The sequence below is a fragment of the Erpetoichthys calabaricus genome, chromosome 6 (assembly GCF_900747795.2).
Source record: "Erpetoichthys calabaricus chromosome 6, fErpCal1.3, whole genome shotgun sequence".
In the NCBI taxonomy this organism is placed as follows: Eukaryota; Metazoa; Chordata; class Cladistia; order Polypteriformes; family Polypteridae; genus Erpetoichthys; species Erpetoichthys calabaricus.
This window is the reverse complement of record NC_041399.2, coordinates 127049050-127074565: the sequence shown is the minus strand read 5'-3', so window position 1 is coordinate 127074565 and position 25516 is coordinate 127049050. Positions and strand designations below refer to the sequence as shown.

At 37.7% G+C, this 25516-nt stretch overlaps 2 protein-coding genes across 2 annotated transcripts in view; one reads left to right on the top strand and one right to left on the bottom strand.

The window, feature by feature from the left end:
* LOC114643494 (polycystic kidney disease protein 1-like 1) overlaps window positions 1-25516 on the bottom strand; it is a 246384-nt gene that overhangs the window by 2013 nt on the left and 218855 nt on the right. The window contains exons 27-30 of the mRNA XM_051928890.1: window positions 21935-22069; window positions 21252-21482; window positions 18184-18348; window positions 15306-15473 (exon numbers count right to left, since the gene is read on the bottom strand). Coding sequence (XP_051784850.1) covers window positions 15306-15473; window positions 18184-18348; window positions 21252-21482; window positions 21935-22069 — 699 coding nt within the window. The remainder of the gene's footprint in view (window positions 1-15305; window positions 15474-18183; window positions 18349-21251; window positions 21483-21934; window positions 22070-25516) is intronic.
* abcb8 (ATP-binding cassette, sub-family B (MDR/TAP), member 8) overlaps window positions 1-25516 on the top strand; it is an 842402-nt gene that overhangs the window by 741948 nt on the left and 74938 nt on the right. The gene's annotated exons all lie outside the window — the stretch shown is intronic.

Here is a 25516-nt window from a genome sequence, read left to right as displayed (position 1 = left end):
GAATTTTACTGAGATGAAATAAATAATTCATAGTCCATAAGGCTAATGTTATTGTTTCTCTAAACATGGTTTGTGATGTCACTCCACATCTCTCACATTGGGTTTTCATCCTAAATATTGCAATCACTTTTTTGTATATTTATGTAACAGATCTACTGTACATGAATACATGCAGTAACAGAGCTCATTTCAAAATTATGAGAATTGGTTTCGTCCGTTTATAGGAGATAGACGTCTGAAGCAGAGCTCCGCTAGCAGCGGCTTTATTTTCCCACGTATTTCATATTATTTAGAGGTATCCTGTATTTAACCCGACCAAGGAACTTCCACTACAATATACAAGCATGAGTAACAAGAAGAAAAGTCAGAAAGAACCGGAAAAGAAACTTAAAGCTGTATCAAAGTCTGGACAGACTGAGTACAAGTGCAAGGTATGGCCTCACGGAGACTGACCTGGAACAGGCAGACGAATGCGCAGATTTCCTGGGACCCCGCTCCATTGTATCGTCTCCAGTCGAGAGTGAAAATGGGAGCGAAGGTGCGAAAGTGATACAGGTCGCGATGGATCGCCGATTTCGGAGGATCATTCGAGACTAGAAAGGGCTCTGCAGGATGTACTCTCATCTACTCATCGCGAGCCTGCAGCGCCTGCTGTAACAGGAGCTGCATTTCCACTCACGGAGCACGAAAGCCGAAGCGAACTGTCCGAACTGAAAGAGATGATCGCTACACTGGCCACTGCCATGGTTACGGCCATGAATGAGCTTAAGAAAGATAACATGAATGATCTTAAGAAGGTGACCATTGAGCTCAAGAAGGATAACAAAGATAAGGAAACGCGTCTATTTAAACGTTTTGACGTGAACTTTAAAGGCATGTTGGAGAAATTAGTGGAACACATCGAAGAAACTAATTCCAAACTGAAAATGCTTGATGACCATATTAATGACGTTTCAGATCAGCTGGAAGACGTTAAGCAGGGACTCACAGCTCGAGTGGAAACAGCGGAACAACTGGCGTCTAACACCAATGAAAAAGCCACAGCTGCGAACTCGGAATGCAAAAAACTTGGAGACAGACTTGCAGCCCTGGAGGATGGGTGCAGAAGAAATAATATAAGAATTGAGGGTATACCTGAGAAACGAGAAAGCTCAAGCTCAAGCCCAGTGAAATTTGCAGTAGAATTACTGTCTAAAATAATTGGAGATGACTTTAAACTCGACATTGAGATAGCCACGGCTTATCGCACAAAGATACCAAGCGCCTTTAAACCTAGGTCTTTTATTGTCCGCTTCGAGCGACTACGATGTAAACTTGATGTGATGGCACTTCTCAGACGCAAGCAAGAGATTATATTCGAAAATAATCTTATTCGTATTTTTCCCGACTTCTCACCATCAACAGCTGCAAAACGCAGATCCTACATCGACATTAAAAAGTTGCTAGGGAAAGCCGATATCAAATACAGCCTCTTGTATCCCGCCAAACTGAAAGTGGAAGTTCAAGATCAACATCATATTTTCTTAAGCAAAGAAGAAGCTGAAAAAGAACGAAAGAAGCTGTTTCCGACACTTTTTTGAAAGTTAATAAGGAGCCGTATTCTATCAAGGCACGGGAAGGACCTATGATCTGCTCTCTGGATCCATGTTTAAAGAGACTGGTATTATAATTATACATCCCTTTTTTTTTTTCCCCTTTTCTTTATCTGGACTTTATATGTTTATGTTTTAATCAGAGTTATAGAGTTATAGACGTGAGTGTGAAAATGTGGAAGTAATTAATGTAGGATTCGTTTTTTTTTTTTTTCTCTTCTTTTTTTTTTTATTTTTTATTTTACTATACCTTAAAGTAGACTGTTTAACTTCATAACCTTGGTTTATTGCTTTTTCTACTTTTTATACTATTACCATTATACTGTTACAGTAGGAATTACCAGGTTTATCCTAGACTAGTTTTTAAAATCATTCCCAGGGTTGTTTCTTTTTTTTTTTTAATCTTAATATCTTAACTTATAAGCGCTGAAGATTATTTCAAGCTTAAATATTGTTAATGAGAACATCTTCGGCAGATAGTATTAAGAATTTAACTGCAAAAGATATGTCTATTTTAATTCTGTAACGCCGCTGCTGGGTGGGGTTTGTTTTGTTTTGGACGTGCTCTGTCTCTTCGTATGTCAGAGGACTGGAACATCGCGAAGTGGGATCTAGCCTCATGTGGGGAGGCAAAATGGGGGGGTGGGGGGATAAAGGGGGGAGAGAAGGAGAGCAGGTTATATCTAATCTATTCTTGTAATACTTATAATTATAAATATCAATGCAACAATAGGCTAAAATGCAATAACTCATGGGGAATCTTGAAACTAAGATTAAAACTGCCATATTACCAATTAAAACTATAAATGACATTAAAAACTCAGAATCAACTGTCCCATGATGGGACAGTTAACTTTGTGAGCTGGAATGTTAAAGGCCTGAATCACGAATTAAAGAGAAAGAAAGTATGCTCTCACCTAACAGGCTTAAACGCTAAAATAGTTTTTCTACAGGAGACCCACTTACTAACCAAGGATCAGTTCAGACTACAAAAAGACTGGACTGGCCAAATGTTCCATTCTAGCTTTATAAAGAAAACTAGAGGGCTGGGAATTCATCTAATACTGCTAGGATAATTACACAGTTCTTGAATGATCACAACTGGAGGTTTCTTAACCCAAACTCAAGAACATATTCGTTCTACTCACCAGTGCATTATAGCTACTCAAGAATTGATTATTTTTTTATAGATAATAATTTCCTGCCTACAATTAAATCATGCAAATATGACACAATTGTTATCTCTGACCATGCCCCTCTAGTCTTGGAGCTAAAATCAATAAGCCCCTCACACTCACCTCGCAGATGGCGTCTTAAACCTCTATTATTGGCAGACGAGAACTGCACAGAATTTACAGTAATCCCTCCTCCATCGCGGGGGTTGCGTTCCAGAGCCACCCGCGAAATAAGAAAATCCGCAAAGTAGAAACCATATGTTTATATGGTTATTTTTATATTGTCATGCTTGGGTCACAGATTTGCGCAGAAACACAGGAGGTTGTAGAGAGACAGGAACGTTACTCAAACACTGCAAACAAACATTTGTCTCTTTTTCAAAAGTTTAAACTGTGCTCCATGACAAGACAGAGATGACAGTTCCGTCTCACAATTAAAAGAATGCAAACATATTTTCCTCTTCAAAGGAGTGCCCGTCAGGAGCAGAGTCTGTCAGAAAGACAGAGGAAAGCAAACAAATCAATAGGGCTGTTTGCTTTTAAGTATGCGAAGCACCGCGGCACAAAGCTGTTGAAGGCGGCAGCTCACACCCCCTCCGTCAGGAGCAGGGAGAGAGAGAGAGCCAGAGAAAAACAAAGTCAAAAATCAATACGTGCCCTTTGAGCTTTTAAGTATGCGAAGCACCGTGCAGCATGTCCTTCAGGAAGCAGCTGCACACAGAAGGTAGCAACGTCCCTATCGTCTAGGTGTGCGAACAGCCCCCCTGCTCACACCCCCCTACGTCAGCGCAAGAGAGAGAGAGAAAGTAAGTTGGGTAGCTTCTCAGCCATCTGCCAATAGCGTCCCTTGTATGAAATCAACTGGGCAAACCAACTGAGGAAGCATGTACCAGAAATTAAAAGACCCATTGTCCGCAGAAACCTGCGAAGCAGCGAAAAATCCGCGATATATATTTAAATATGCTTACATATAAAATCCGCGATGGAGTGAAGCAGCGAAAGGCGAAGCGCGATATAGCGAGGGATCACTGTATATCCAAACAAATCAGCTTCTTCCTAGAAACAAACACGTCCACAGAGGTTTCTGCAGGGAAACTCTAAAGGCCTTCTTAAGAGGACAGATTATTTCATATCTTTCCCACAGAAATAAATTAGAAACCAAGAAAGTGTCAGAGCTAAGAAATGAAATTACTAGAATAGATGAAATACAAGCCAGGCGTCCAAATGAAGTTCTCCACAGGAAAAGGCAGGCCCTACATACAGAACTTAACATCTTAACAACTAAAGAAACTGAACAACTTATTTATAAGTCTAGACAGCATTACTATGAACACGGAAAAAAAGCTAATAAGCTTTTAGCTCAAAAAATTCATAAACAAGAAGTTCACAATGCAATACCAGTAATCACCAACAAGAATGGAGAAGAAATCATCGACCATAATAAAATAATGCACACATTTAGAGATTACTATAAGTCTTTATATTCCACTGAGCCCAAAGAAGACAACACACAATCTAATGCATTTCTGGATACTTCACAGATACCACAAATAGATGCTTTAAGTGCTGAGGAACTGGATAAACCTCTAACGCTAACAGAATTACTAGACGCTATAAAGTCACTACAAAGCGGGAAATCATCAGGCCCTGATGGTTACCCCGTAGAATTTTATAAGAAATTCTCCACTCAGCTAGCTCCCCTCTTATTGGCAACATTTACAGAAGCTAGAGACAACTAAATATGACCTCAAACATTTCGACAAGCATTAATCACCGTCTTTCCTAAACAAAATAAGGACTTGTTACAATGTGCATCATATAGACCAATTTCACTCCTGAATAATGATGTTAAGATACTCTCAAAAATCCTAGCTAGAAGGATGGAGAAAGTGCTGCCCTCGGTAATATCACAAGATCAAACTGGATTTATTAAAGGCCTATCCTATCTTCACCTATCTTCAAATCTCCAACGCTTGTTTAATGTTATATATTCACCAGCAAAATCAAACACCCCAGAGATATTACTATCATTAGACGCAGAAAAGGCATTTGATATGATTGAATGGAATTACCTTTTCACTGCATTGGAGAAATTTGGGTTTGGCCCAAATATTTGTGCTTGGATCAAACTACTGTATACCAATCCAGAAGCTTCAGTTTGTATTAATAACATTTGCTCAGACTACTTTAAACTAGAACGTGGTACCAGACAAGGATGTCCCTTGTCGCCACTGTTGTTTGCAATCACTATTGAACCACTGGCGGTTCACTGCCGAAATTCTTATCAGATAAAGGGGATTGTCAGAGAAGGACTGGAACAGAAAATTTCTCTATATGCAGATGATATGGTCTTATATATATCAGACCCAGAAAACACTGTCCCCGCTGTTTTAACAGCACTAACAGAATTTCAAAAGATATCTGGTCTTAGAATTAATCTGAATAAAAGTATACTCTTTCCAGTGAATTCACAAGCATATAATATTAGATTAGACACCCTACCTTTTACCATAGCAGATCAGTTTAAATACCTAGGGGTAAATATCACAAGTAAACATAAAGCTCTTTATCAACAAAATTTTGGCGTCTGTATGGGAAAAAATGAAGCAAGACTTGCATAGATGGTCAACCCTTCATCTCACTCTAGCCGGAAGAATTAACATTGTTCAGATGAATATCCTTCCTAAACTTCTCTTTTTATTTCAAAACATTCCAATATATATCAATAAATCGTTTTTTAAACAGTTAGATTCAATAATAACCTCATTCATTTGGAACTCAAAACACCCACGTATCCGAAGAGCGACCCTACAAAGACCTCAGGCAGAAGGTGGCATGGCTTTACCTAATTTTCAGTTTTATTACTGGGCAGCAAACATACAAGCCATAAAAACCTGGACACAAATAAATGAACATACACAGGCTTGGTCCGCAATAGAAGCAAAATCCTGTAGTACTTCTTTATATTCCCTGCTCTGCTCTCCAATAAATGAAAGTTATCGCAAATATACTAATAACCCAATTGTGCTTTACTCACTCAGAATATGGAACCAAATTAGAAAGCATTTTAAGATGGAAAATCTTTTCAGTGGCACCTCTGCAAGAGAACCACCTCTTTCAACCTTCGCAAGTATATCCAATTTTTAATACCTGGAAAAGTTTTGGGATTAAAATGCTCAGAGATCTTTATACATACAACATATTTACATCTTTTGAACAATTACGTTCAAAATTCAACCTCCCAGCTACACATTTCTTTTACTATCTTCAAATTAGAAATTTTGTTAAACAGAAATTGCCCGATTTCCCCCACCTTGCACCCTCCACAATGCTGGAAAAAATACTGCTCAATTTCGAGGAAACAAACACTATTTCCGCATTATATAAAATCTTATTAGAGTCCCTACCTTTCAAAGATCCAAGAGGACATTGGGAAGAAGATCTCTTAATCAATATATCAGAAAAGGAGTGGAAGGTAGCAAAGCAGAGAATTCACTCGAGTTCTATATGCGCAAAGCATAGAATTATTCAACTAAAAATTATATATCGAGCCCATCTGTCTCGCTTAAAACTGTCCAAAATGTTTCCAGGGCAGGATCCAACCTGCGAACGCTGCAACCAAGCTCCTGCCTCACTGGATCACATGTTTTGGGCCTGCACTAAACTAACATCATTTTGGACAAAAATTTTTAAGTGCCTCTCAGACAGCCTTGGTATCACAATCCCTCCTAACCCATTAACAGCTGTATTCGGTGTTCTTCCAGATGGACTTGAATTGGAGAAGGACAAGCAAACTGTGATTGCATTCACTACACTTTTGGCACGCAGACTTATTTTGTTAAATTGGAAGAATCCTAATTCTCCTCTTATAAGTCAGTGGGAAACCGATGTTTCATATTATTTGAAATTGGAAAAAATCAAATTTTCACTTAGAGGATCTGTACAACATTTTTTCAAAACATGGCAGGATTTAATCAATATTATTTTAGAATAAGAGAAATAACTATTATCGCATTTAACTCCCTTCTCCATCTCTTATTTACATAGATATTTACTTCTCCCTTTCTTTTGTTTAATGTTGCCTTATTAAAAAGCCTAAAGCAATTTTCCTTTAGCTAAGCTCTCCTTCTCAGGAGTGGGGTTTGATTAGTCTTCAAATTTGTTGGGTTATGAATTGATCTGTTTGTATGGAATGATTACAATGAAAATTAATAAAATAAAAATATTAAAAAAAAAAAATTATGAGAATGTTAGATTTATTTTTTTTCCCCATACATTTGGGACACTTTGCTCCCAACTGACCACTGGCTAATCAGCGAGTCCTTTGATTGCCACAACACATCCTTAAACCACGCAAATAAAACAACAATACCACATGTGTTTGAGTTGTGATAGTCTCACGGGACCATACGTAATTCTCAAACAAACATACAGATCTGGGAACAACCTGTTAAAAGGTGTGTAAGCGAACAGCAATGAAATTCTATGCTGCCAAAGCTACACCCATTTACACACCGTGCATTTTAAACCAGCACCAGGGGGTTTAGAGAGAGAGAAAAAGATAATGAACAAAAGACTTGAGAGGAAAATAAAAAGGTATAATTGTTGTTATTAATCTGCAGTTACCATATTCTATTGTGCTCCTGAATTGATAATTAATTTGCACATTGTAATGAGTGCTATGACAGTGGAGACACACACAGATAGACCGACCATCACAGCTACTGGGCTCCACAAGACTGAGAAATGCTATGGTATCTTTCTATCATTTTAACTATTGCATAACCATAAGACCAGTTTGGGACTGGTCAGTACCAAAGTATCAATAAGCACCTGGAAAAATGGTGACGCTTATCTGTATTTTTATAACATTAATTCAGTCTAAAATTACCAGTGTTTTTAAATTCCTAACCTTTCCCTAATGAAGACTACACTGCAGGCATCAAGTGATCATGTTTTAGTTGTGTAGCTGCATGTGTAGCAAAGTGTAATCTGTCTTTTATAATTAATTTTACTTTTAGTTATGAAACCCCCAGAAACGATTGTTCTTGTTAGTAGCTAGTACTGTTAGCTACTAGTAGCTGGTATTGTTCTAGTTAGTAGTTAGTAGCATACTGATCGTATTGTAATGAGATCAGAGATTCTTAGTTGCCATGTGGCTGGACAGCTACTGAGCACTGTGCTTTCAAAAAGTGCAGTGTGAAATGCAAATGAAACTCCTTATCAGTAGGAGGTGGTCCTTGGAAAAAGGGTGGAAAGAGCATGATAGACAGGATGAGGGGTGGAAGGTGCTGGAACAGGTGCATGCTAGCTTGGCACATGTGGGGATAAGAAGGAACAGCACAGAGTGAATAAGCAAGTAGAGGGAAACAAGAGCAAAAGAGCGTCATGTTTCAGGCTGTAACACTGAAGTGGTAGATGAGCATTGTAGAGGAGTTAAACCAGTTTGATTGTAATTAGAAAGCTGTGGTGTCTCCCATGGCTAGAACAGTGGGATTTCAGTTAGAAAACAATAAATAAAGGCTCGTCAGTTTCAAACTAGAGGTCTGCATGTGACTGCATGCCCACTCACGCATACACTTGGCCCCATTTGTCTCACTTCTGCCCACAGAAACACATTGCTGCCATTACGGAAACAAAGTATGTATGGTTGATAAGATTGTTTGACATGATTGTATACAAGGAGGGGACTGAAGCTTTCTTCTCTTTGGTCCAGTTGTCCTTTTTACTTTTTTTATTTAAACAACTCTGCTTCATCAGTATTTAATATGGATTTCTGATTGAATTTAAATAGTAATTTCTGAGCACAAGTCCGCACATTTTTTCACAGAAAGGAACAGAAAAGAGCAGTGTAGGCAATGTATCTTGTTAAAGCTTCATAAGTAGGTAACCGCTTACTATTCATTTGGAAATAAAGTATGATCTACGTTAATAATTGCTATTCATTCCAGTAAAATGTGACATCCTGCTCTGACACAGAATGTACCAGCCAGCATATTACAACGAACAAACATTCCTCATTTCAGAAAATACTGGAGATTTATAATTTTTTTTATTACAGGTCACAGTACTTTTTTCATATCAAAACACACACTGTAAGCAAGCCAAACAACATTGTGAACATATTGGCAGGCATTCTCTGCTCGTTTGCTGAAAGAGGGCGTTACTAACGGGACAGTAAACCTCACTGAACTATTTGATTTACTGCAGTTGCATTAAGTCACAGTTATTACAAATTATTACAAATCTCATCTTGTTTCTGTACTGTTGCGATGCTCTCCTCATTTTATATGTCTCTATTATAAAATAAAATCTTGAGATGAGACTTTTGCCAAGAGATTTTTTTTCCAAGTCCCACGAGACAAGACTTTTGCCAAGACATTTTTTCAAGTCCCACCCTCCTCTAAACCATTTTCAAACATGGTCCTCTAACCTCTCATCATGTGAATGCATTTGTCAGACACAGTTCTTGCGCTCTCAGCTCTTATAAATTTTTATGTTTTCCTCACTTTAAGTTCCCAATAAAAAAAAGACTTATTATGTTCAAATCTTATTGAAGAATTTCATCCAGAAGGGTTATCAACAGAAGAAATGAGTATACGGGGGGCTATCCTAGCACAGAGAAATGATGAAGTCAAACAAATAAATGCGAAAATTGTTGATCGGTTACATGGCAAAATGGTTAAATGCGTATCAATAGACCATGCTGAAACAGTTGGTGGTGATGTTGTGGAAGATAAAAACATCAACTTACAATATCCTGTATCTACAACCGTTAACACCTCCCGGTCTTCCACTGGCCGAATTACTGTTGAAATAAGGATGTATTGTAATGTTATTGCGTAATTTATGTATGAGTGATGGGCTATGCAATAGGAAAAGATTACTTGTATTCAAAATTGGTCGAACAATTCTGACATGTAAAATTTTAACAGGCGACAAGAAAGGTAATGTAGTACATCCTCCACGGATAACATTAGACATCAAACGAAATCTTGATATGCCATTCATATTAAAATGTTTACAGTTTCCTGTTAGAATAGCTTTTGCTTTGGCATTTAGCAAATCACAGGGACAAACAGTCGAAAAAGTCGGTTTATTTATTAGAGGGAAAGAAACAATATTCACTCACGGGCAGTTATACGTTTCAAAGCCAAAAAGAATGAAAACGTATAACGCAACGAATACCTCTCACACAACATGAAACATCATTTTCTTTCAATTTATTACGTTTTACTATTTTTTACTATGGTTAATTACTCGCTGTAATGTAAAATGGTTAGTTCTATTTTGCATAGGTGATAATTCTCATGGAAATAAACTGTACATCTGCATCCCCATACGCGAGCGGCAGATCCGCGAAGTGGCTAGCGCGTAGCACCCACCTGGGGGTTGGCGAGTGAAGAGGGTAGAGCCCCCTAGTGTTATATATCTATACTAATAAAAGGCAAAGCCCTCACTCACTCACTCATCACTAATTCTCCAACTTCCTGTGTAGGTGGAAGGCTGAAATTTGGCAGGCTCATTCCTTACACCTTACTTACAAAAGTTAGGCAGGTTTCATTTCGAAATTCAAAGCGTAACGGTCATAACTGGAACCTCTTTTTTGTTGATATACTGTAATGGAGGAGGCGGAGTCGCATATCGCGTCATCACGCCTCCTACGTAATCACGTGAACTGAAAACAAGGAAGAGCCCCAAAGAGCGCTGAAGAAAACATTCTCCGTCAACCCCCATACGCCCCCCGCCTTGAGTGTCTTTTAATACTGTGTAAGCATACATATTAACACGTGCAATTAAACGTGTACATTTAAGGGAAGATTTTTCAGGCTTAAAAGCTCGCCTTTTATTAAAAAGGTAAATGCAAACTGTTTTCATTCTGAAGGGCACAAATCACGTTGGATTTCAGCCGTTAAACGCGCAAAAATGTCGGTACACCAGATAAATAAGCGCAACATATTATCAGTTGTATTGTATGCTTACAATACATATAGAAATGTGTTAATCGTTAACTAATAGTATGGGATGGTGTTTTTTGACTCAGCTACAGATGCCGATGGAGACCAGAACTGCTTTGGAAAAATATGAACGCCTTGGGGCTGATCTTGAAGAAGGTAGCGCAGCTCCTTGATTTAAACGATTCCATGTCTTGGTGGGTTTGCGTAGCTTATTGTCAATATCTTTACACCTGTTTTTAAGACTTATTGACTGAAACGGGCTTTCACGAAAAAAGTTAGGGCTTTGCTACAGGATACACCCTCCACAAGTTAAGGAAGTAAAAATAAAGGTATATATTTCTGTTTTATTTAAACCTTTTAAGTTCGTATGCATAGCGCCATTTGGCTGTTGTAGTTTTTTCTTTCTTTCTTCAGTAATATTTAATCTCCTTAAAGAAAAACAACATATGCATTTTACTTTTTTTGTATCTCTTTAGTAATATTTTAGTGTAAAAGGATAACCAGTATTTAAACCTTTTATGTTACTTTATAAAGTTATTTTACACAATGTTGAAAAATCAGTAAGAAAGCTACATATTTTGGCAGCTGCTGCTTTCATTTTCAATGAAATGAAAAAAGCTCTCCAAGAGAAAGCCTCAATGAAGAAGAAACAGTTTGCACTAAAAAGGAGAAACCCTCATTTATAAAGGTTTGCTGCAGATGACTTAACTGAAAATAAATGAATAGTTCCTATGTGTATAATACATATTTATCTATTTGACTTATGCCTTTATTCCAGCAACTTGCAACATCTGAGGTACAATTTGTTACATTACTTTTGTTTTTTGCAGCACAGGCAGGTGAAGTGACTTCTTCAGGGTCACACAGAGGTGTCAGTACCAGGATTTGAACTGACAAGCTCCGGGTTTGCTGAAAGATTACTGAAGAAAGAAAAAAAACGAAAACGGGCAAATGGGGCTATGCATACAAATGTCCATCCATCCATTATCCAACCCGCTATATCCTAAATACAGGAGCCAATCCCTGCCAACACAGGGCACAAGGCAGGAAACAAACCCCGGGCAAGGTGCCAGCCCACCGCAGGGCGCACACACCAGGGACAATTTAGAATCGCCAATGCACCTAACCTGCATGTCTTTGGGAGGAAACGGAGTACCCGGGGGAAGCCCAGACAGACATGGGGAGAACATTCAAACTCCACGCAGGGAAGCGAACCCGGGTCTCCTGACTGGCACCTTTCACTGCGCCACCATGCCGCCCGCATACAAACTTAAAAGGTTTAAATAAAACAGAAATATATACCTTTATTTTTACTTCCTTAACTTGTGGAGGGTGTATCCTGTAGCAAAGCCCTAACTTTTTTCATGAAAGCCCCTTTCAGTCAATAAGCCTTAAAAACAGGTGTAAAGCTAAACTTGCAGCACCACTATTTAATTACACTTGCCTAACGCCTCTCCTAAGGGGAGATACTGTGGGATCTGGGCATCAGTCAAAGCACCAATCACAGGCCCGATTAGAAAGCGGGAAGCTGTGATTTGTCGTCTCCCTCCCATGTAACAATCACAGCCCGTATTACAACGCACTATGTATGTATGTGTATATGTATATATGTATATGTGTGTGTTTATGTATGTGTGTATATGTATGTGTATATATATATGTTGATATGTGTATATATATATATATATATATATGTATATATATATATGTGGATGTGTATATGTGTATATATATATGTAGATATGTGTATATGTAGATATGTATATATGTATATATATGTTTACATAACCTCTTTAACACACTACTTCTCCGCTGCGAAGCGCGGGTATTTTGCTAGTAGATATATAAAATTCAAAGACACTGGGCTGAGAAATGGTGATGCTTTATAGAGCGTGTGGATAGAAGTTACTACCCTTATTTTAACTTTTTTATTTAGTATAATAGTCGTGTTTATAATAATTTGTAAATAGTTATTCCTGTGAATAATATATTGTAGATAGTTCAACATGTTTAATAGTTCTCTGATGTTTAAGTTTAGCTTCTGGCAGTGAAGCAACACTACAGTAATACAGGAAACTAATTTGTTATTTTTGAAAAATGATATATTAAAATAACTGTTGAACCTTTTCACATAATGTCTATTTTTTTCCACCCTATTATGGAGAGTAGTATTGATAAGAGTATCAATAAGTATCAGTATCGATAAGCAGCATCAGTATTGATAAAATTCTGATAGTACCCATCACTACTCCTGTGGCTCAGTAGTCCTTTTGATGGAGTGTGACACAAATGTGTATTTTGCAGTTCATACTTTCATGAATATAGCTGCCTGTGCTTTCGAGTGTACATCGACTCCTACACTATCATCTTCACGAGGCAATGGATTGGTTTAGATATGTGACACTCAGTGAGCTGTGCAATTGTTCCTGCCCAGTTTTAGGCAAAATTCACTTATGGTTGTCTGCAAACTATACATACATCTGGCTTCAGTGAGGCTAGAGTTGTGGGAGAAAAGCCAGCACTGGCTGGCACTGGGAAAACAGATAAATAAAGAAACATGTATTAGGACACCTTTGGTACTGGCACCTTTGCTATTCTGGAGTAATATTTCAGGACTGTAACATTCAATTGGTCCCTTGAAAGTATTCACTGCCTTGTTTTCAAGCTGATATTTGATATGAATTTGATCATTTAAAAATAAATACACAATATGAGATGGTTAATTTGAGAAGCAAACCTTAATACTTATTTCAGAAAGCAGACTAACAGAATTAAAGTTGATAACTAAGGAGTCTTCAGAAAAACTGAAGATATACAGATGGAGCTAAAGGTCAGCATTGACTATCCTTGGGAAATGTCTAGCACTATTATTGGGAGATTTTTTTTTTTGTTCTTTATTTCGCCTTATACAATTTCTTGTATTAGGAATTTGGTAGTTTTCGCATACCCCTTGGGGTCAGAGCGCAGGGTCAGCCATTGTACAGCGCCCCTGGAGCAATTACAGGTTAAGGGCCTTGCTCAAGGGCCCAGCAGAGCAGTGGCCTTTTTGGCAGTGACAGGGATTCGAACCGGCAACCTTCAGGATACCAACTCCTTAGCCTCAGAGCCACCACTCCGCCCATAAATGATTTGGCTCAGAAACTGAATTCCTTCTTTCCTTCCTCTCTTTGCCCACCTTCTTTTATAGTGCTGATGTTGTACTCAGCACAAGTATGGGACTCAAAATCTGAAAACATCACTAATAACATAATTGTTATTAAAATATGTGGTTCAGCACATATATTATGAATACAATTCTGAATTAAGTATAAATTATAAGTAGCATGATGTTGTTATGATTACCACCGATGCTTTACACCTTCAGGAAGTTTGGTTCAAATTCTAGGTTGGTCAATGTATGCGTAGAGTTTGCACATTCTCTCAATGTCTACATGCTTTTTTTGACATGAGTAAGTACTCTGTGTTTCCACATCTAAAGACATGATTCACAGTTTAACTGGTGAATGTTGACTGTCTACATGTGAACGTGTGTTTACAAGCACTTCCTACAATGAACTAGCATGATGTCTAGGGTTGGCATCATTCCTTGTCTTTATGATGCTGCTTTCAGGCAGACTTTGGCTTTTCCAACCCTGGACTGGAAAATGTTTGTGCACAAAATGGATGGATGATTGAAAAGAAAAAAACAAACAAAGATGTACAGTAATCCCTCCTCCATCGCGGGGGTTGCGTTCCAGAGCCACCCGCGAAGTAGGAAAATCCGCGAAGTAGAAACCATATGTTTATATGGTTATTTTTAGAATGTCATGCTTGGGTCACAGATTTGCGCAGAAACACAGGAGGTTGTAGAGAGACAGGAACGTTATTCAAACACTGCAAACAAACATTTGTCTCTTTTTCAAAAGTTTAAACTGTGCTCCATGACAAGACAGAGATGACAGTTCTGTCTCACAATTAAAAGAATGCAAACATATCTTCCTTTTCAAAGGAGTGCAAAGCAAGCAGTCAAAAAAAAAATCAATACGGCTTTTAAGTATGCGAAGCACCGCCGGTACAAAGCTGTTGAAGGCGGCAGCTCACACCCCCTCTGTCAGGAGCAGGAAGAGAGAGAGAGAGAGAGAGAGAGAGAGAGAGAGAGATAGCGAGAGACAGATAAAAAAAATCAATACGTGCCCTTTGAGCTTTTAAGTATGCGAAGCTCCGTGCAGCCTGTCCTTCAGGAAGCAGCTGCACACAGCCCCCCTGCTCACACCCCCCTACGTCAGCGCAAGAGAGAGAGAGAGAGAGAGAGAGAAAGTTAGCTGGATAGCTTTTCAGCCATCTGCCAATAGCGTCCCTTGTATGAAATCAACTGGGCAAACCAACTGAGGAAGCATGTACCAGAAATTAAAAGACCTATTGTCCGCAGAAACCCGCGAAGCAGCGAAAAATCCGCGATATATATTTAAATATGCTTACATATAAAATCCGCGATGGAGTGAAGCCGCGAAAGGCGAAGCGCGATATAGCGAGGGATCACTGTAATCATTTTAATATAGTATAATTTCTTTTAGTGGGTAATAATATAAAGATGGCCATACCTCTGAATCCTGGGTAAAGTAGCAGTCTGACTGATATGCTATGGTGCTGTCTTCTTCTAGACATAATCTCTGCTTTGCAGGGAGAAAATGATATAAGCTGTTTGATAAAGAATTTAGCCTAAAGAGCAGTTCGTCCATCAGGGTCTCAAATTCATCCAGGTAATGGTTCTGCAAATAAAACCACAACTTTTATCAAACAGATGCCTTACATTAATTAAGTCTGGACAAGACAAAATAAAAATGCAGCAACACATAAAATTACTTATTGTATGGCTGTGCGAGTGGAGCAAATGATGTCTAAAAAGAATAATTTTCCAAATGAATGATTTTCTCTCACTGAGGGGTTGACTCTACAACAGAAGAGAGTAGTGGTGATGCAGCTGAGAAACGTTAACGCAGAGTTCTATGGCAGTATCTTTTTCTATTTTGTAGTTCCTGCTTGTGAAACTTCACCTTCTCACTTTGCTGTGTTCTATTGAATTTCATGTCTGTGTTTTGGGAGCAAAACAAGATTGCTGTTGATCTGTGACCTGACCTACTCAAAAAAAAAAAAAAAAAAAAACTAAACTTATGAAAATACAAAATATAAAAATCAAACTGAATGTATTAAGTGTGTATCCTAGCACTTCAAAAAATATAAACAAAAAATTGAATTTTTGGCTGACCTGGTTATTATTTTTTTTATTATTGAATGATATGAGAGATCAGCATTATATCTCGGGTAATTCGGGTTTTTCTGGATTGTCTTGCTGTGAGCTACCACTTTTGAGGCCAAATAAGTTTTATTTCCTCTGTGTTGTTTAGAATATTATTGTACCATTAAAGCTGCCCAATGGCATGTGTATTTGGAAGATGAGTTGGGGAGAAGGCTCAACAGGTGGATGGAACTCTCAGAGTGGGAGTAGCAGTTACTTTTTCTTTTAACCAATCTTTTCTTTTATCATTATTGGTGAGAAATGTATGTGTTGAAAAGAAAAAAACAAAAAGGAAGCATTGTGAGAAATAATAGGATATTTGCACATGTGAGGAAGGATCTTAGTATTTATCAGGTAAACTGGGATCACCCACCTCACGTAACACATGTGCGCACTGTAATAAAGAATAACGCAATAAGGGCAGCTCTAGACTGGTTATAATAACACTAGCCAATACTACAAAGCACAATGCAATTTTATCCTTAATCAAATATCCATGGAAATATCATTAAATATTACTCCCTGACATTTTCAAGATATACAGTACTGTGCAAAAGTTTTAGGCTGGTGTGAAAAAATGCTGTAAACAAAGAATGCTTTCAAAAATGGAAGTGTTAATCATTTATTTTCATCAATCAACAAAATGCAGTGAATGAACAAAAGAGAAATCTAAATCAAATCAATATTTGGTGTGACCATCCTTTGCCTTCAAAACAGCATCAATTCTTCTAGGTACACTTGCACACAGTTTTTGAAGGAACTCGGTTGGTATGTTGTTCCAAACACCTTGGAGAACTAACCACAGATCTTCTGTGGATGTAGGCTTCCTCACATCCTTCTGTCTCTTCATGTAATCCCAGACACACTCGAATATGTTGAGATCAGGGCTCTGTGGTGGCCATACCATCACTTCCAGGACTTCTTGTTCTTCTTTACGCTGAAGATAGTTCTTAATGACTTTGGCTGTATGTTTGGGGTCATTGTCCTGGTGCAGAATAAATTTGGGGCCAATCATACGCCTCCCTGATGGTACTGCATGATGGATAAGTATCTGCCTGTATTTCTCAGCATTGAGAATACCATTAATCCTGACCAAATCTCCAACTCCATTTGCAGAAAGGCAGCCCCAAACGTTCAAGGACCCTCCACCATGCTTCACTGTTGCCTGCAGACTCATTATTGTACCGCTCTCCAGCTCTTCGATGAACAAACTGCCTCCTGCTACAGCCAAATATTTCAAATTTTGACTCATCAGTCCAGAGCACCTGCTGCCATTTTTCTGCACCCCAGTTCCTATGTTTTCGTGTATACTTGAATCGCTTGCCCTTGTTTTCACGTCGGAGGTATGGCTTTTTGGCTGCAACTCTTCCATGAAGACCACTTCTGGCCAGACTTCTCCGGACAGTAGATGGATGTACCTGGGTCCCACTGGTTTCTGCCAGTTCTGAGCTGATGGCACTGCTGGACATCTTCCGATTTCGAAGGGTAATAAGCTTGATGTATCTTTCATCTGCTGCACTAAGTTTCCTTGGCCGACCACTGCGTCTACGATCCTCAACGTTGCCCGTTTCTTTGTGCTTCTTCAAAAGAGCTTGAACAGCACATCTTGAAACCCCAGTCTGCTTTGAAATCTTTGTCTGGGAGAGACCTTGCTGATGCAGTATAACTACCTTGTGTCTTGTTGCTGTGCTCAATCTTGCCATGACATGAAACTGTCTTCCACAACCTCACCTTGGTAGCAGAGTTTGGCTGTTCCTCACCCAGTTTTAAGCCTCCTACACAGCTGTTTCTGTTTCAGTTAATGACTGTGTTTCAACCTACGTGTGACATTGATGATCATTAGCACCTGTTTGGTATAATTGGTTGATCATACACCTGACTATAATCCTACAAAATCCCTGACTTTGTGCAAGTGTGCCTATAAGAATTGATGCTGGTTTGAAGGCAAAAGGTAGTAACACCAAATATTGATTTGATTTAGATTTTTCTTTTGTTTGCTCACTTTGCATTTTGTAAATTGATAACAATAAACAATCCTTATTTATATTTCTGAAAGCATTCTTTGTTTACAGCATTTTTTCCACACCTGCCTAAAACTTTTGCACAGTATTGTACCTTTGTCTAATATAATACAAAGATGAATCTTTGAGATCAATAAAAAAAACACAAACATGTATACTCACATTGTTCATTATGGAATAACTGTCAAATAACTTTTGTCCTCTTCCACAAATATAATTAAAAAATCTCTCTCTGGCATAAATCACAACCTCTTTGAAAGTGACAAAATGTTTGCTTCTAGAAGACTTCTTGGCATCATGTGAAAATGAAGTAAAAGTTCCAATCATCTTAATTAAAAAGAATCAGAATAAAAATACAATAATCAGAATATCAATTAAAATAACTAAAATATTTATATTATATATATATATATATATATATATATATATATATATATATATATATATATATATATACATACATACATACATACATACATACACACACACACATATACACACACAGGTAAAATTCTGTTACAATGAAATTTTCATTACAATGAAGTATTTTACATTCAGTGGATACTTTCATTACAATGAAGTGCCCAAAAGACCTTGAAATGCCTAAATGAATCACCCACAGAGCAGTTTATTCGGTGGTCACAGCTCAGTTGTGCACAATGATCCCCAAACAGAAACAATGTAAATTTTTTCTAACTTTCCTCGTACTGTTTTTTTGCTGTGTTTGTTTTCTGTGGTTTTCAGTGATACCTTTTGCTTATTGCTCGTTAACATTTGAAAAACATCCATTGGAATTTAACTCATTGTCACCATACCTATAGAAATGGCAGACACGAAAAACGACAATAGTTCACATTAGAAAAAAAAATGTGAAATTTTTGCAACTCTCGATTCTGACAAAAAGAAAAAAGTGAATTCGGAATTTCACCATCAACACTGTCAACTTTCTTGAAAGAACGAGCAAAAAGAAGAAAAATCTCTGGTTGCAAACTTTGAGCCTCAGGGCAAACGTATGCGAACTGTTGCATTTGAAGGCGTCGAAAAGCAGTTTTTATGTGGTTCAGTGATGCTTGTTCAAGAAACATTCCTAGTAGTGCGCCACTTGTTCAAGAAAAAGCAAAGTCACTGTTGTAAGGTTTCTAAACTCTTGAGACTTCCCCTAACGGGACGACACACCGAAGAGCGTCCCGAAGTGTGATCAACGCGTCTTTGTAAGACTGTTTATTTGTTGCCGGGGCAACAAGCAGGCTCACAGCACTGCTGCAGCTTGCTGCCGAAGCAACTCCAAAAGGATCTACATGGGTGATACAAGGAACATTGTAAATGCAGGAAACAGTATTATTTGGCCACAACCCCGCCTGACTGCTGTGTCTGTGTATATAGGACAGTGGTAAATCCCACTACAATAAATAGCTGTGCTTTTTCTGTTTCAAGCTGAATAAAGCTGGTTTTGCTAAAGTACTGAGACTCAGCCTCGTGTTCTGGGGTTCAAGACAGGGACTTATAGTGCGACCGCAATCTTTTCAGATTTGAAAAATTAGTTGGCATGTGTTTTTAATTTGTTGATATTTGTTTGTAATAATGCAGTAGCGTGTGGGACATTTTTAACACACCGAGTCCCTTTTTTACCACAGTGTTGAATGTGATTGCACGAAATGGGGTGTGCTGGTTTACGCAAATGATGGCTATCTACAGAAGCAAAGTGAAAGGAGCAAACTTCAAGAAAGGTTGAAAATTATGTGTTTAGCAAGGGCTATAAAGCTCAACTGCTTCCAGGTGCTGTGGCAGTCAGCATGATCAATTTCGAGCAACCTTGTGGAAAATGCTGATGTGGTGACTACAATTTCCATCAGCCAGTACACTGCTCGAGATAATTTCATTAGCGATCAAAATGTTTAAATAGGACCATCAACAAACTGAGCATGTCATCAAAGATAGCATGTGTCACATTTTTTTTTTTTTATTCAACTTCCCAAATACCTGATTGTAATTAACATGATTCCCTCAGTATTTTAAACATGCTGGACAACAAGAAAAGCTTATGAGGTCTGTGGAGACAAGCTATATTGCTAAATTCAGTGCTGCAGCAATTTGCTGATTGGTTGCATTATCAAAAAGATACAACTGTGGTCTCTTTTCTGAAACTGCACAATGATGCAATGAGTGATTTAGAATTAGATGATATGACTTCTTGAAAGTACCTATCAACAAACTGTTCAGCACCAACTCTTATTCAAATGCTCTACAAAGGAGCAACATTTCTCTGCCCAAAGCTTCTGTTTCTATATCTTTTATTTATGAGGATGGCAAAGGCACAGGAGCAAGAAGAGATTTGTAATAATTTGTGATAATTGCAATTTAATGCAATTGCACTAAATCAAAGAGTACAGTGAAGTTAACTGGACAGCTGTTAGTAACTCCCTTTTTCTTCAAAGAGCTTGCGAGCAGACGAGATGCAAGCATGTTCACAGTGCTTTGCTTGGTTACAGTGTGCTTGTATTGATAAGCAAAAAGTACTCCGAGAAAGTGGGGAGTGTCTGTTAAGCTACCAGTAACATAGCAAATAAAAAAAGCTTATGTTTTAAGCAAAACGTATATGTGCAACTTGTATGTAGGCCTTCCGTGTTTGCTGCACATTTTTGTGGAATGAATAGCAATTATTAACATAGATCATACTATATTTCAATATAGAATAGTAAGTAGTTGTCTACTTACAAAGCTTTAACAAGACATGTTGCTTACACTGCTCTTTGTTTCTTTTTGTGAAAAAGACGTGCAGACTTGTGCTCAGAAATTATTATTTAAGTCCCATTGGAAGATCTGTATTAAATACTGATGAAGTAGAATTGTGGTCAAAAAAGTGTAATGGACAATTAGGCCAAAGAGGGGAAACCTACAGCAACTTCCTTGTACAAGATCATGTTAAACAGGCTTATCAACCATACATGACTTCTTTTTAATGGAAACAATGTGTTTCAGCAGGCGGGAGCGGGACAAATGAGGCCAAATGTATGCGGGAGGGGCTAGTGTGAGATGGAGTACTGTGGGAGCAGGTGGGTTTAAGGAAAAAAAAAAAATCAGACCCACGCAGACCTTTAGTCCAGAGCTCCAAGGGCTGTGAGGTAAAACATGCAAATGTTAGTCCACTCAGCAGGAATATCATACTTATTCATCATACAATACTAATTATTATTATTATTATTAGAATATTTTGGCTTTTAAATACCCACCATTGCAGTCCAAAAAATTGTCATGATGAAGAAAAAAGTTCCACTGAAAATGGTTACAGATAGCTGGTGTGTATGATATAAAGAGGACAAAGTCTTCAGTTCACTTGCCCCAAGGAACTGTGAGAGCAAAGTCTGGAAGGACCTCTTAATGGTACTGAATGGATGGAATGCACTCATGAAAAGTAAATTTCCAAGGCAGGTGTATGCAATGATGATGATAAGGCCTGTTAACTACAAAATAAAATTCTCCATTAGTAAAATCATGTGTACTGCAATACATGCTGTTTAGTTGCAAAGACACACTTTCAGTAATTTTTTTTTCTTTAATATTTATACAACCCCCATTACTCTGACACATTACATGAAAAATAAAGAAATGTGAAAAAGACAAAGATAAGGACAAACTTTTTTTATTCTTTATTCTTGAGTGTGTTTTACGGGTGGTGGTGTTTATATAATTTTTCTAAATTTCTTCAGCTTTAGTAAAAGCAAAGTTTCCCTCTTGGGACAAATAAAGTACAATCTATCTATGAAAAGTACTCTCTAAATCTGAAAAAATTACAATACAGACTTCAAACATAGCTATTAGATAATATGATGACAATAGTGAACATAATGAAGTAAGAAAATTAGTTTAATCAAGTAAACAGAAATGCAAACAAAAAAAATATATCATAACTCACCACAGAGATTACTGTATTGAAGCTAGAAAGACGTAACCTTGCCACACATGGAGCCATCACTTTATTAACTCGAAACAAATGAATGTATTTGATAAGAAACAGGAATATAACTATACCCTGGAGGGAACGAGTGAACTAAAAAGAAAAAAAAAAGAAATTAATGACAACGGTTAACCTATATATACAAACATATACATATGTACATACATATGTATGTATTTATGAGGGGCCATTCAGGAAAAAAAGATTGGCTCGTAAATATATATATTGGTTTCAGATACATTAGGATTGGTTCCTGCCTTGTGCCCTGTGTTGGCTGGGATTGGCTCCAGCAGACCCCCGTGACCCTGTGTTCAGATTCAGCGGGTTGGAAAATGGATGGATGGATGGTTTAGATACATTCATTGAGATATATATAAATTGGTTTGCATAGATCCGTTCTGATACTGTATATATACATTGGTTGAGATACATTGGTTAGGATATATATATTGGTTTAAATAGATCGGTTTAGATATATTTATCAGTACAGATACATCCGTTCAGATATATATATATATATATATATATATTGGTTGAGATATATCAGTTTGGATATATAGGTCGGTTCAGATATATACATCGGTTTGAATAGATCGGTTGGAATTTACAGGCAGGCACAACGCAGCCACCCAAGTGTAGCATCTCCTTTTCACTTCATCATTGCTTCAACATTGTTGTCATTATTGTGCATATTTTATACAAGCAGCATATGCTGGTCTGTCACGTTTTGTTTCATAAGCCGTCTTGGTTGGGGGTCAATTTCAAAGCACTTTTTTTACTTTCATTATTTAAAACACTTGCAGATACCTGCCTCCTCACCCCGCTCCGGCTCATTGTACCCACCTCACTTGCTCCCTCTTGGTCCTCCCATGACAGATTGTTCTCAAAAGCCGAGTTACTGGAAAGCATTGATTGCAACCACAGTACGTCCCATTTTTTCACCTCATGAGATGTTGGTGAATCATTGACCGAAAGCCACCCGGTGATTTCTGTTATTCTGTCTTAGAAGCATTTCATTAAAGGGCGATCTGCTTCAGCAAAGAACTTAGTCCCATTTGCTGAAAGGATGTTATGGAGGAAAACACTGGAGTTTCTCTGTTTCTTTTAAATGTTGATCAGGGATCAGAATGACCAGAATATTCCTGCTTCACAAATAACTGATGTTTAACTGTTTTTATAGTAAAACTGACAAAACCACACACACACGCATGTACATACACACACTCAAACTCACAAATTGTGGGTTGCACGTATCTGTCAGGGGCGATTATTTTTTCACCCCATAAAACGTTAGTTCATCATAGATAGAAAGCAGCACGGTGATTGCAATTATTCCTTATTGGCAGCATTTCATTTAAAGATGATTCATGTCAAGAAGGAGAAAGAGTCTTATTTTGACAGGACAATCTTTTTTTTTTTAGGCGTAAGCACTGGCACATGCACGCGCTGACACAAGAAGAGAATATGTAAACTGGCCTGTTTGAACGTATTTATATATATCTGAACCGGTGTATGTATAATATATCTAAACCAATGTATATATATCTGAACCAGTCTATCTGAACAGATTTATATATATATCCAAACTGGTGTGTGTGTGTATATATCTAAACCAGCGATTTTCAACCTTTTTCATCTCATGGCACAAATAAAGTAATAAGTAAAATACTGCGGTACCCCAAAAGATATTTTTTTTTTGTGATCTGACAAAAGAAATAGGCATAAAAAAAAAAAGTAATTACTTACCCTATTTATTTCAAAGTGGCTTTTTAAAAAACCTTTTTGATATAATTTATTTATGACAGTTTGAAATAAAAAAGTAGTGCTCAAAATTATAATGCGCTGTATCTAACAGGAAGAGGTGGTGGTACAGGGGTAAGATTAACTCACAGTTAAATGATCACTGGTTTGTGTCCGGGGGCTTCCTTACGAAACAAAACACGACAGACAGGCATATGCTACTTATATAAAATATGCACAATAATGACAACAATGTTAAAGCAATGAAGCGAAATGGAGATGCTAAACTTGGGTGGCCACATTGTGCCTGCTCGTAAATCCCAACCGATCTATTCAAACTGATGTATATATCTGAACCAACCTATATATCCAAACGGATGTATCTCAACCAATATATACATCTGAACGGATGTATCTGAACTGATCTATTTAAACCAATATATATATATCATAACCAATGTCTATCAACCAACATATATATCTCAACTAATGTATATACTGAATGGATGTATTCAAACCAATGTATATATCCAAACCAATGTATCTCAACCAATGTATACAAATCAGAACGGATGTATTCAAACCAATGTATGTATCCCAACCAATCTATATATCTGAACCTATATATATACATCTGAAAGGATGTATTAAAACCAATGTATATATTCAAACCAATGTATCTGAACCAATATATCATAACCAATTTATATGTTTACGAACCAATCTTTTTTTCCTGAATGGCCCCTCTTAATAAGTAAATAAATAAATAAACACACATACACACTGCTCAAAAAATTAAAGGAACACTTTTTAATCAGAGTATAGCATCAAGTCAATGAAACTTCTGGGATGTTGATCTGATCAGTTAAGTAGCAGAGGGGGTTGTTAATCAGTTTCAACTGCTTTTGTGTTAATGAAAATACTAAAAGGGGCACTAGAGGGGCAAAAATGAGACGACACCCAAAACAGGAATGATTTAACAGGTGAAGGCCACTGACATTTTTTCCTCATCTTTTCTGGAGGGACGCAAAAACCTCTACAGGCTACACAACGGCACCTTGACTGCCATTAGGTATTGGGATGAAATCCTTGGACCCATTGCCAGAACCTATGCTGGTGTAGTGGGTCCTGGGTTCCTCCTGGTGCATGACAATGCCCGGTCTCATGTGGCGAGAGTATGCAGGCAGTTCATGGAGGACACCATTGACTGGCCCACACACTCGCCTGACCTAAATCCAATAGAACACCTCTGGGACATTATGTATTGGTTCATCCGACACTGCCAGGTTGCACCTCTGACTGTCCCTGAGCTCAGTGATGCCCTGGTACAGATCTGGGAGGAGATCCGCCAGGACACCATCCATCGTCTCATTAGGAGCATGCTCTGACGTTGTCAGGCATGCATACAAGCACGTGGGAGCCACACAAACTACTGAGTACGATTTTGAGTTGCTGCAATGAAATTTAGGCAAAATGGACTAGCCTTCTGCTTCATTTTTTCACTTTGATTTTTGGGGTGTTTTTAAATTCAGCCCTCTGTAGATCAAGGTTATTATAGTTAATGAAAACTCAATATCAAAACTGAAACTATTATTAAAAAAACATTTTCATAAACTGAAATAAAGTAACACCGAAATGAAAAACTAAAATTAAACGAATCTATTAAAGTAGCTGGAAAGACTAACTGAAATAAAATAATTTACAAAAATAATTTTATTTTTAGTTTTTGAATGAATATTCTTGCTGTTAGTTGTTAACCCTTATCACTTTTAACTCTAAAACTGAAAGTCATCCTCCACG